Source organism: Ambystoma mexicanum, chromosome 4p, assembly GCF_040938575.1.
Source record: "Ambystoma mexicanum isolate Mex_15411 chromosome 4p, UKY_AmexF1_1, whole genome shotgun sequence".
Lineage (NCBI taxonomy): Eukaryota > Metazoa > Chordata > Amphibia > Caudata > Ambystomatidae > Ambystoma > Ambystoma mexicanum.
The window spans coordinates 740,400,979-740,414,818 of NC_090927.1; the positions used below are offsets into that span (position 1 = coordinate 740,400,979).

The 13,840-nt window shown below is 44.2% G+C and overlaps 1 protein-coding gene across 1 annotated transcript in view; it reads left to right on the forward strand.

Moving 5' to 3' along the window:
• Positions 1 to 12,559, forward strand: part of SH3BGRL2 (SH3 domain binding glutamate rich protein like 2) — a 187,552-nt gene extending 174,993 nt beyond the window's left edge. The window contains exon 4 of the mRNA XM_069606297.1: positions 8,809 to 12,559. Within this exon, the coding sequence (XP_069462398.1) occupies positions 8,809 to 8,823 (15 nt within the window). The 3' untranslated portion in view covers positions 8,824 to 12,559. The remainder of the gene's footprint in view (positions 1 to 8,808) is intronic.
• Positions 12,560 to 13,840: the final 1,281 nt, after the last annotated feature.

Here is a 13,840-nt window from a genome sequence, read left to right on the forward strand (position 1 = left end):
ACTAGACGTAGGCAGGCTGAATGTGCCTGGTGTTCCATATTGGTTGTCGATCCCCCTTTCCTGGTTAACAGAGTTAGAGCCAAGGAACTTACTTGTCAGCGTACCCCCAGGAATTGTCAGAACTTGCAGGCACAACTAACTCTGTAGGAATGTTGTAACTGTTCCACAACCTGGCTCTTTTTGAATGGTGATTGTCCCTACACCACCTTCCTAGTTCTTTCTGTATGTGATGCCAAATTAATTGCGATTTAGTATTCAACATTACACAGCTACGTAGTCCCTTTGTCCCCACTCACAAAGAAACTGGGGCGCGGACACTATACTGTTTTTTTCTTTTCTCCTGGTCTGTGCATGAAGTCTCTGTGCCAACAACAAACGCAGCTACATATTTTTCATTAAAAGTTCTAAACCAATACAGATAATCATCAGGTTGACAAGTGTTGGATGCCGAAGCCAACACCGTTTTATTTCTGCATGACCCATGGACTTACAGGACTTATGGACGGAGCAGAACTGCAGCCATGACACTAGATGATGTTGCATCCATAACCATGTTTAGGGAGGTGGCTTGGACAGGGATCAGATTGTTTGGCACGCACACAGGAGCCCATAAGGCCATGCAATTGTAACGTCCGTCTTTCCAGGGGGCAGGTACGCCTACTTCCTGGCTCAAGTGTCCTTATTCAAAGAGGTACATACCACACCTGAGAACCCAGAACGAAAGTCACCTGGCACTAGGTGCCGGATCACGCTTTATACAAGTAATGGAAAATCCCTATTAGAGGCCATGGTCATGTCACATGGGTAGGCCGAGCGTTAGTGTACAGGTCTCGAATGGTGCTGTAAAGCCATGATTTCCATTTTTAAAATTATTTTTTTATTTATTGGTGAAATTTTTGTTGTTACATTACACACTGATCATTAGTCAATGTGCAGTATAGCAGCCAGTGTTTGATGTTACAGTCAGTTCAACCAATAAACATAAACATTTCAAACAATTAACTAACGCTTGCATGTCTGGTACAAATAATTGCTGGCTGTTAGTGAGTAGTTCAGTGAATCTAATATAGGCCAGTCAGGTGCTCCGCGGTGGTCATGCCTGTGAAGGGGTTCTAAAAACCCAACGTTCCAGTTTATACAGTAGTAAAAAAAAAATGGATATACAAATACAAGTGGGTGGCATTCAGGGTGGTTTGTTATCCGAGCGATAAAAGACAGATTCAGTGAGGATTTTCCATGCCTCAAAACTAACTGCTAGATCATCATCATATGTCTGTAACGCCCTAAACCATGCTTTTGTTTCAGCCTCACACCAAGTTCTCTAAACCATACATCAAACTGCGGGCCCTTTTTAGATTTCCATGACATATCCAGCCACCGTTTAGCTAGTATGCATGCTAGATCCATTAATTTAGTGGCATGTTTGTGTTTGCACGGTCTAGGGTATATGCGCAGTAGACATTCAAGTGGATTCCAATAATATCTGTTAATTTCAGCATCCTTGCAAACCCAACTAATTTGGGACCAGAAGCAGTGCACCATTATACATTTCCACAGCACATGCATAAGGTGAGCATCATCCCCATGACAAGGGCAGGCAGAAGTCGCACCAACTCTAAATCTAGCCACTCAGCTGTGGGTCATATGTGCGGTGAAGTGCATTAATTTGGATTAACCTGATTCTAGCATTACAGGACACATTCTTAACAAAGCTCAGCGCTAATTCCCATTTGCTTATCTGTGACTTCTGAACCAAGTTTAGCCACCTAATGTGCTCTCAATTTTGTAGGTTTAACGCTAGCTCCATCTAACAACCGTTAATACAGTCTGGATACCGTCCTCCAGCCATCTCCCAAATCGTACACTAGAGTGATAAAAGTATTCTCTGGTGGCTCAGCAGGCCAGTCACTCCAGTTATGTCTAGCAACCTTTGCCACTCTCATGTACCTCAGGAATTGTCCTCTAGGTAATCCCTCCCATTGCGTGAGACTGGCCAGATCCTTGAATGACCTATTTTCTTTTTACATACTACCCCATGTGGTTATGCCCACCTTTTTCCAGCATTAGGTAGCCTTCAACTCTTCTGGGTTAACACATGTACCTGCTAGTATCAGAGCATTAGAAGAGTAGGGGTATTGAAGCCGAAGTAACTTCAGTGTCCTGGACCAAATCTGTCTGCCTCCCTGTAGTGTCAGGGCCGAGGGTCAGTCCAATCTGTCAGGGCACACAAGGCCTCCCTGAGCCACGCGGGTCTCGCCAGTGTATGGAGTAACTCATGCTCTGATGTGAACTCATCTGACAACCACTTTACAGTAAAACTTAGTTGAGCGGCCAGATAATAAAGTTCCAGCCGTGGAAATTGTGCCCTCCCATCCCCGTAGGGCAGGGATAGAACATTGAATGCCAGTCTATGCCTTTTGGGGCCCCACAAAAAGTCCTGAAGTATGCTTTCAAGGTTGCGAAAGAAAGCAGCTTCTATGTAGTAATGTACAATGGTTGAAACCATACAACAATCTTGGAAGAATAATCATTTTAGTGATGGCCACCCTACCCATGAGAAAGTGGGGTAGCCGAGAACAGAATGTTATCGACTTCTTGACACTCTCCACCGCCCTCTTCGTGTTGAATACGTGCATTTCCCTGGGGGTATGTGCAGTTTGTATTCCCAGATATTTAAAGGAATGCGTTTCCCATTTCAGCCCCCATTCAGGTAACGATATGTCTTTCTCACTTAGTCCTGCCAGAGAAAAAATACATGATTTCTGTCTGTTAAAGGAAATCCCTGATAGCCTGGCAAAGTCCTCCACCACATCCAATACTATCTGTAAATTCTACTGTGGTTCACACAAGTGGAGCAGCACGTTGTCTACATATAACAAAATAAGATGTGTGTATCCCCAAAGTTTGATGCCTGCCTCCAAATATTATTTTCTCAAGTACACAACCACTGGCTTTAAAGCTAATATATAGAGCATGGGCGAGTGTGGGCACCTCTGTCGTGTTCCCCTTTGTATGGTCCATTGTCTCAATATCGGTTTGCCAGACGTAACCCTTGCTGTTGGGGTGGTATATAAGAGTTTCACCCAATGACTAAAGTTCCCTCCAAATCCAAAACCATGTAGTGCTGCGGTTATCCACTCCCAATATAGTGAATCGAAAGCTTTGACAGCATCCAACAACGCCGCTACGCAAGATTCAGTGCAATAGTTAGTTTTGTCGACAATGTGCTGCAGTCTATGCAGATTCAGGCTAGTGTTTCGACCATGTATAAACTGGTTTTGGTCAGTGTGTATCAGAGTTGAAATGCATCTACGGAGGTGTGCAGCTAATATGGTAGTGAGTAGTTTTACATCATAATTCAGCATGGCTACAGGCTGGTATGAGTCGCACATCTCTGCGGGTTTTCTGGGCTTGAGTATAGGTATTATCAATGGTTCCTGCATGGTGGCCGGTAGCATACCTTTATTGAAAGCCTCATTAAACATCCTAAGTAGTATAGGGGTCAAAGTGGTGTGATACATTTTATAAAATTCTTCCGGGAAGCCATCGCTTCCTGGCGTTTTTTTGTGGCGATGGAAGATATCGCCTCACCCAGCTCTTCTTAATGTGATGGGTTGATCCAGAAGATCCCTTTGGTTAGCAGCGAGTTTCACGAGTCGGATCAGTGCAGAGACCTCCGCAATGTCCTTGAGGTATTTGAATGTCGTGTTTGTATAATTTAGCATAAGTAGCAAATATATCATTAATTTCTCCCTGAGCCTTCCACTGAGTCCCACACTCATAGTAACGTGGTCTGGGCTGTTCGCGCCTGCAAAGCCAAGCTAATAGCCTCCCTGCTTTGTCACTGTCGGTGTGTGCCCAAGCCGTTCACGTGGCGTAGTCAAACCTTGACAGTCTCTCCCATGCCTGTAAACAATGGGACCTAGTCCCTTTAGCTCCCCCTCTGCTGTCTTTGGCTCAGGGTGCAGTCTCTCAAGCCTGCATATTTTGCCCTCCAAAATATCCAGCTCCTCCCTCGGCTTCCTGCAAATACCTCCAGCACCAGCAATGATTTCTCCCCTGGTAACCACTTTCAATGTTTCCCAAACAGTTCCCAAACTATCTACACATTCAATATTATATTAAAAAAGGAGACCAATTTTGTTCGAAGCTGTTCTCTAAAAAGGGGATCCAGCAGTGCGTCCGTGGGCATTCTCCATGCAGGCATAGGGGTTCTGGGTGTACCGTTATTCCATGTAACCACCAAGGTGGAATGATCAGATATTGAGCGGCCCATTTATTCTGTACTGACAAAATCAGCTAGTGCTCCAGCCCCCATGAAAATGTAGTCAATTATGGTGTGCAGTTTATGTGGGGATGGGTAAAATGAGTACCCTCTAACTCCTGGATGCATGTTCCCTCCAAATATCCACCAAATTAAATGAGTTATTGCATTATTCAAGGCTTTAGTGGCTTGGGAGGGGCACCTTGGGGTGGTACAGGTCTGTCCTGCATTGCCTCATATACACAATTAAAATCGCCACCCCATATGAAGTAAGCATCACACTTTGAGACAATGTGGGTGCACAGTTTCCGAATGTGGCAGGGTATGGTATGATTCGGGGAAATAAGAATTCACTATGGATATTTCTTTGTTACCAAGATAACCCCTCAGGATTATATATCAGACCTCCTGATCTCTATCCAAGTCCAATACATGGCATGGCACATGGTCAGCTATCCATATAAGGACTCCCCTAGCAAATTTAGAATATGTGGCCCCATAGCCTGTCCCACCCCAGCAGTTCTGAAGAGCCTCTTGATCCTCTGCCATTAAGTGGGATTCCTGAGGCAGAGCAATAGAAATCTTTTTATGGTGTAAGTAGCATTTCACCCTGTTCCTGCGCATATATCTTCCAAGACCCCTCACATTCGAAGTCGATAATTTAATTTGTGTCGTAGCCTGTTATGCGTTTCTATGTGGTCATAGTAAAGGAGACAACTAATGCAATTTGCCATCCGGCGGAACAGGCGCCCACGTTCACATAACCAGCATACATGTTGCTACCATATTTGCCAGGGACAGAGTGTTTTCAACTCCCCAATTACCCCCGTGGCCAATAAAATACATTTCAAGCATCCCACTCCAAATTGGGTGCATCAAACAAAACAAAAACAGACCCCTAAACGCGGTTTACAAACAGTGCCCAACAGAGATCCTCCGTTCAGACACCCCCAGTACCTTCCAAGTATGGCATTGCTAGCAGGGACCAGTGTAGTGAGTCGGCAACAATTTGCTGTCGACTGTCCCTGTGGACTGGGATTGTCTGAGCTTCATCCAGTGGACGACCTTGACCGCCCCCACTGATGTGCCGCTTATCCTGGCAGTAAATAACATAGTCACTGCAGACCCAATTACCGGTGCTCATCTTCCTGTGTGTCCCCGCTCAAGTCTGTCTTAACTTATGTCGGTGGTATTTCGAAGTGACACCCAGGATTGGTTATGCAGCTCGGTTGTCCAGACTACAGTGGCACCTGATAGCATTTAAAGTTCCTTACTGGGACTCTGTTGTCTGATTTGACCCATGACCGAATGTGTCGGAGACCTGCTGCTCGAAGCCTCTGTATTTCCCTTAATTTTTAGATTATGTTCCATCCACATGCTCACAGCCTCTGGGCTTCCAAAGAAGTGTGCCTTCCCATTATATAGCACCTTCAGTCGTGCTGGATACATAAGCATGTGTCCTGCTTGGCGGAGCCGTGCCTTGACTGGCACAAACCTGTTCCTTTGTTGTTCTAAGGGGGTGTAATCCAGGTACATGTCGATATTGGAGCAACCTCTCTGTATTTTCCTACCCTCTCTTGAGAACTAGAGAACCACTTCCCGGTCTCTCAAGTTCAGTATAATAGCTATGATTGGTCAAGGGTGGGATTCAGGTGGGGGGGTCTCTTTTGGAGAGATAGGTGAGCTTGCTCAACTGTGAATCCCTGTGACAATTTCCCAGTTCCCACATCCTGAAGTAGATTTTCGATGTAGGCCATAGGGTCCCGTCCCTCAGTGCCTCTCAGTAGTCCCAGCACCTGTACATTGTTTCTCCGGGATCAGCCCTCTGAATCCTCCACCCTCCATTCCAGGATAGCATTTCTCGACTGCAGTGATTTCATCTGGGCGTCCAGATCTTCTGTAGTTGTGGCAGTGTCTTTTAATAATAATTGCTTTGTGGTCTCTCTCTCCACAAGTGACCGCACATCCTGGTGAAGTAGTTGGACAATCTACTTTCACCTCCTCAATCTTGTTCTCCAAAGAGGATCTCAGAGCAGCTATGCCCATACGCACTTTGTCTTCCCGAGGGTCTGGTTATGATGCCTGTACCGCAGCTTGTGGTGTGTCTGCGTTTGGGTCTGGCGTTCGAGGCTTTCCCTGACTGGCAAAATACTCCATAATTGTGTCATTGTGTTTATTCTTGGTGGGTGACATATCAAAGTCGTTTGCCAGTACTGACCTATGTCACTCAAATTAGTGCAATTTCTCTGAACGTGCCAAAATGTATGGTAATGACAATTTCAGCAATGTTTGTGGAATGCACCACCCCCACTTCTCAGGCAACACAAGATCTGGCCACAAGATCTGGACAGTAATAATATACCGTTAGCCAAACCTCTTGGACTAAGGCTCCAGGTTGTATGTCCCAGATGTGACTGTCACTAAACCCCCAAGTGGGAACAGAGCATGTATCACCCAAGTAAACGTTATCTACAGTGATCCAGCGCAAAAAGCGACATCTGTTGTGGGGCCCTCTGCGACCACAGCCATGCACGCTTTTGCCAGGTAATTGCGTTCTAGTTGTAGAGTCCACATGGATGGATGGGTTGCCCAGCGCCAGGTCTCGGTTAGCGCGCCCACGAGTCAAGTTCCTACCTGCCAGAGCAAAGTACAATTGAGTTCACAGCGACGGCCCACCTATAGAGAAGTTCTTATCAGATGCAGGCATCAAGGGCAGCCCCCAAGTGGTTGATTTATTCAGTGTACTGTATTAGTGAGTCCCGGCAAGGGCAGCGCTGCTCCCGGTGTATGTCCCTCGCATACAATGAATCTCACCGTTTCAAGAGCAGTGGGGGCCTCTCGCCTCCAATCTGGGCCATGCAAGGGCCAGCCGCGGCAATCCCACCACTGTGTCCCCAGCTGCTACAATACAATGTATTTGTATTTGTATTTCTTTATTTGTATAGCGCGCCTGGCCCAAGGGCATCTCCACGGGAGATCTCAAATCTCCGGCTCCATCGATGCACCGTCCCCCGAATTCCAGCAATCACTGCTACAGAACTCTGCGCAGGCGCCACAAGGGTATCTGCCCAAATGACACCGGCACCAGAGCACTCGTGCCACCGTCTGCACCTCGGATCCCCCGCAAACCACGTTCCATCAGCTTTTCTAGCCCAACAGGCGCGAGCAGGGACAGCAGTTCTCTAAGTGTCTCGGGAGTGTTCCATCTGCCATTTTGGGGCTCCGTGTTCGGGTGCTCGCCGCCGCTCCTCCCAGAGTCTTCAAGCCTCGGTTTCCTTCCAGCAAGAAAACACCAATAACTATTCAGTTATGCCCTACTAGCAGGGATCTGCAGTGGTATTCTTTTCGCCGTTTCACACTCCAAAAGGTTCATTTATTGGAATCCCAGTGCGAGCCCTAGCAGTTTACACCCTCCTTACATGAGCCTAGGCCACGCCCCAAATCCATGCCTTCTATGCACGGAGAATGAACTTATCATGCCTTCCAAGGGAGGAGGATTTACCTGCAACTGACTAACCTTTCGCTATAAGCCTCTTTGTGTAAAACCTTAAAAAATAAACACACACACTCACACTCACACTTACTTCTGTGCTCGGACTCGGTCTGACTTTTTTAAATGTATTTTTTTTCTTCCTATGGGCATAGTCTGTGGTGTCCCCAGAAAAGGTCTTTGTAGCTGTAGCTCTCGTTTCGAAGTGTGATGGTTTATAAATACTGAATGATTTACATTGTGCCAGAATAGCGTCTATAATAAATAGCTTAAATAACAGTATGCTAGGGATCACATCCAGGGCTTGTAAATAATATTAATTTGATCACGAATGTAAACATTACCTCTCAAAAAACAGTGCCATTTGAACAGCAAGGGCATAACAATCACCTACCCTTCTCTAGACAAAGGCTGAGTCCCAGATTTTGGTCAGCATTCCGAGGTTGAAGACTTGCTTATCATAGTTCATGATCAATTAGGGTGTTAACGAGTATGTTGCTGTAGATGAAGGCGGAATTGGCTGTTTTGGTAGTTGTCCATTAGTTAAGCCTTTGTTCAGACTCAACAGATACGTGCTGGCAGGAGATCTAATGTAATCCAGAAAGACTTGTCACATTCTGATCGCATCCATTTGTTAAACATATTAACAAAGGAATCGATTACATTAATTTAGAGCAATATAAAACCTTTCAGTATGTGTATGAACCCAACTTGTTTGCAACCGCTGTTAGAATAGCTCCATCAAACGGAGTTATTTGGACTAGTCTCGCAACAGTTGGGAGTGCATACGTTTTCCTTTCTGTTGAGCCCTTCAAAGAGCCCCGAGACCAACTGTGAATCGAAGTGTATAAAAAATAAATAAAAAAAGTGAGGGGACCTGTGTTGCCGTTTAAAAAGATGCTGGCAAATAATAAACAAACAACTTACCTTGCTGAAGCACAAAACCAATTATTTCAATATTGTTCCCCAAAAATATGTCCTTTTTACTCCTTATTTTGTAGTCTGCAGTGTTCTTGGACGCTAATGCTCCTCTCGCCTTTTTATTTTTCTGCAGGCTGCTGAGCTCTAGAACAACACCTGGGAGTTTACGCCGATCACGTGCTAATGGTCGCTATTACGCAGAACAAACCACTCTTCCTAATCGGATCACTGTGATTTAAGTCAACATGCGTCGAATATGTGCTGCTTGCTACAGAAGAGGAGTTTTCTTAAGACTGTAGACTGTGAGGGAACAGTGTGGCACATGGACAAAATGGCGGCTGTGATGCTTTTTGCAGATCTGGTTCATGGATGTTCCACGGAGGTCTTGTATTGAGTAATGTGCAAGTCTGTGACCAATGGCACCTGCATTGGCGTGGAGTCCTATCTCCCAACTGAAGTTTTTGGGCCAATTCAGTCTTGTCAATCACCCACCCCATGTGTTATTGTCTCCTGTTCATTGTGCGACAGATTTAATTGTATACTTGAGTACTTGAGGAATCCGGACCATCTGAAACAGGTGTTAAGAAAATGTTTGCTATGGCTATTCGTTATTGGGGTAGTAAGTAGCTGTTTTGATGGGGATCTTGTTAATCATTCAGAGGCCTTGTAGGGTGGGCTAGCTAGTTGATTTAGTTGGTCAACACTTCTACAAATAATTACAGGAAAACCACTTTTTGCAGGGATTTTGGTGGATTGCTGTGCTTAATGACAAGATCATTTTTCACACGAACACTGAAAGTTTTTGTTTGCCATAATATTGGTGGTTTTTTCAGGTGATTTTTCAAATGTAGCATATACTTAAATGCATATATTGATACTCCTGCTAAAGAGAATGTTTGCACAAAATGTTTGAGTCTGGTTTTAAAGTGTGGCTTGTTACTCCCTGGGGGTCTGCCATTGTTTGTATAATGCAGCCTGTTGGCCTGTCTCGCAGAAGACTTGTGTACCCACATGATCTTACCATCACTTACCTTTTTGTGGACCAAATGTAGTGTTTCGCCCCTTTACAAAGTAGCACATTGCATAAACTGATTCATCGTGGCTTATCTCCTTTCAAGTTTCGTGTACAACATCCAGTTTTCAGACCTTAAAATACTAACTTTTTTTTTTAAATATCTTGCACCAAAGGCAGACTTGCAGTGCTAAAAAGCTCTGTAACCTAAAACATATATGTAACCTAAAGCATATCTGCTCAAACCTGCCTAATTTTGCAGAGAAAAATTGTGGACCTAAAATGAACCACGATCAGCAAGCACAGGAAGAGCTTCCACTTATATTGGTTTTAGCTTGCCTTCAGTTCCACTTTGTGGTGCTTAGAGTTTTCTGGTTTAAACCAAAGTGTGGCCTCGTGATTTTCTGGGCATGGCCTAGTACGATGTCCCATAAGATTGCAGATATTTATCTCCTCTCTCATCCTGGAGATCCAAACAGCAGTGGGGTGAGCTCAAGTTATATTTTTTCATATCTCTTGCCCCATCTTGGAATATGTTGGGCAGAATACCCCCAATGGTAATTCTGTTTCCAAGAGCCAAACAGCTTATATCTAGACCGGGCTTCTTACTGGAGTGGTTAATTGGGTGTCACAAAAGCAATCCTCATGTCTGTGCCAAACACGGACTTATTCGTCTCATCATGTGACTAATGATGACGTGCATTATCATTCCAGTCTATAGCGCTGACCGTTTGGCCATTTGCTAGTTTGTCTTGCCGTGGCATAAAGCAGCCATGAGGTTCCTGGTTTCTTTGGTGCAAGGACTTTTTCTTTCAGAACCACTACAATCCGGTTTCTTCTCTTCGGGTAGGTTTTTTTTTCACACAGTCCATAAAGTGGCATATAGCGTATGATTCTTCAATTCGTTGGTACTGAAAGAATACCTTTATGGTTTGATATTCCTGGTACGTAAAAAACCTTTTCTGGTATTCCTGCCTTGTTAGTGAACCGAGAGATTTGTTGGATGCATAACTGAGCTTTAAGTAGAATATCGACAAAGAGGAAAGACATTTATGTTTGGAAAGCATTGTGTATATGGGATGAGTACTTCTCATTCTCTGCTGTTTGTGAAAGCAGCAATGGCAACTTCACGAATTGTTTGCTGAATAGAACCAAGCGACTGATTTGAACTGGGTAGACTGCTCAGCAGTTTTAGTTGGCTCTCACAAGGCCAGATTTTGACATCGGCTTTGATAGTCTGGCATTTAACATACTAGTTGTTCTTGGTTTGAGTCCTCTTTTAGGTCCACCGCCACCCCCTCCAACACCCTTCCCAAATCATGGCCTTTCCTTACCTCAAAACAAGCCCATTTGTTTACTCACTGTGATCCTGGAGTCATTTGAAGTGATGATGCAACTGTGCCATATGCTGTGTGCCTGTTCAACTCTCCTGTGTCAGTTTTAGTTTTTGCGCAAAGAACATATTATGAATTTATTGTTGTCGTTTTTTCCATTTTTTTTAATGGCTGTGGTTCCTAACTTTGGGAAGACAGTCCTTGGCCATGTTCTCTGCGAATGATGAAACCATTCCTGTTTTAATGTCTTAATATTGGAGTTGTCATCAAGGGGCAGCGTTCAGCCAAAGCAAAGCCACCTCATCAGAACCATCTGGTTTTCTTTTTGATCTTTGTGGTGTTCTTGTAACCTAGCGGCCAAAACCTTTCCTTTGGAAAGTTCATCAGTAGTGGTCGCTCACAGACATTCCCTTCCCAGTGCTTCTCACAATTCAGAAGGAAACCAAGTAGTTATAATATTAGCTTCTCTGTGCATGTCTACAGAAGATCAGCCATGTCTTGGTTTTAAAGCACACACAAATGGAGGGAGTTGTAAAATCCCCTTGTTTTAATAGCAAGTTCTGTGTTTTGGGTTTGTTTTAACATTGTTCTGCCACATCGCAATAGCAGTTTAAGCTTAAACCCACTGCTGCATTCTGGTAAAACGCCTCTATGGGTTATGCACCTTCTGTAGAGGTCTGCGTGTACCTGTGCCAAGGGTTTGAATCCCTTGAGGACAGTTCTGCCTTCATCCTATCGAGGCAGATGTCCTGTTACTTGGTGTGTTTGGTAGCCATACATTTAAAATCGCACCACAATGCGGGTTGTGGCAATCCTACATTTTCACCAATTTACATGAACTTGACCCTTTCCACAGCAGTCGAGGCACAATGTTTTCCATTCAGAGTTTGATGATGAAGAGCAATGCTAGGATGTCCCAGAGAATGTTCGTTGGTGTTTCTTGGGTCCTTTTACTTTACATCCCTTCCTTACCATTGGTGCTCAAACTTTTGATACCCATTTACATTGCGAAAGAAATGGTGTCCTGCATGTTGGTGACCAATTAGGATTGATGGGTCTCTCTAACTCTAGAGCGCTTCCTCAAATGAACTTCTTGGGTAGACCACTAAAGCTAATGGCACAACCTGCATTAGAAGCACTGACAAAATGGACGACCATCCTGGTTGATCAGCAGTGGTCAAGCTTGATATTCCGGGGGCAACAAAAGCATGGTTCTTCATGCTTTCGATGAACAAATGCGCAGCGAAGTATAGAAACTGAAAGTTTTCAATAAGCACAGTCAGTCAGTAACACTGCCATAGCAAACCTCGACCATGTGTATTTTCAGCATCTTTACAGTCCCTGCTCGTCGGCCCTTTTAAGATACTCTTCCACGTGTCTCTGGAGTGTTCAAGCTGCCATCTGCTCGTCACCAGTGTTCAAATGTGTATATTTTGTAATATTGCACCAAGGGGAAGTTGTTAGAGCATGTTTCACCCACGCATCTGTCTTGTGTTTGTATTTTATATGTTCAATAACAATAAATTGTGATAAAATTGCATTCGTCCATATGTCCTCGGTGTGTAAATATATTCCCTAATATGGGAAGTTTTTCATGCATAGTTGTTGACGTCATTTAGCCTTCTTGCCTTGATTCTGTTAACCTGTTCTCGAGCCCCATTTCCAAAAATGTGCATTGTTACATTTGAGCAAAGGCTGGATGTCAGTGAATCATGCAAGAAGTCTTCCAGGCAACATGGCACACTTAAAGTCCCATAGAATGGTACGTGGCAGTGTATGTCGATTCCCTCTTGGCACATGCCAGGCTTATTTTATTTGGACCTGGATTGTGCTCGTGCAAACTACTTTGCAAAAAATACACATCTGTACAGAATTGAGTGAGAGGTGAATTTGAGAAAGCAAGTGACGTGCTATGTGGCAGAACATGCTCAAGGGCAGACGGATGAACCTTGAGCATTAAGGGTTTTAAGGCCATCATAGATAATCTGGAAAATTAGGCTGGGCATCAGTTGGTCGAGAAGGTTGGTGGGGCAGGGTCTGTGACTGGGTGCAAGGTATTTTTGCACGTTTTCAAATGTTATCAGTAAAAATGCAAGTCCCTTCTTTCCCTAGCCATGATGGGGTTGGGTATAAGGAGGAGGGTGGGGTAATGAGGGGTTAATCCACTTTTTTAAAATGTTTAAATGAACACCAGGGCTTGGGTTTTTGCTACTGGTGGAAAAATTGGCAAAAATCTTCCCAAAGTGCATTTGTAAATAAAAGGATACGAAAACCGAGGTCCTAAAACCATATAGAAGTCCAAATTTGTGCGTAGATCATTGAATCAGGCAAAGATAACTGAGTGATTTGTGATGGTACGAAAGTCCACAAAGGTTGGCCAGTGAGAAAGAGCAATAGGTAAAGACTGTGTACCAGCGTAAATAAGATTTTGTAAAAAAATAAATTAAAAAAACTGCAGTAAAGAGTATAGATTCACTGGTGACAATGATCTGAGAGGACGAGTTAAAAGAAAATGACTGGATCAAAAGAAGGGCCGATGGAAGCAAATGTGTGAAATATATGCATATGATGGCTTCATGTACATTTTCATGAAGGTCTTTTTTAACCAAAGTTATGGAAACCTGGTGCAGTATTGTTTTCTTGTATCCTTGTGATGTGGGCAGCTGGTCTGACATTCCAGTGATATGGTGTTGATGAGCAAATGTACTGCAAAGCTACTGCAGTGAAGATCTTCCGAGTGGTACTTGCCCTCAAACCTGGCCTGCCTCCTGATGAGAGCACGAGGCCTGAACCCTCTGGAACACTGGGCTGATTCTAGC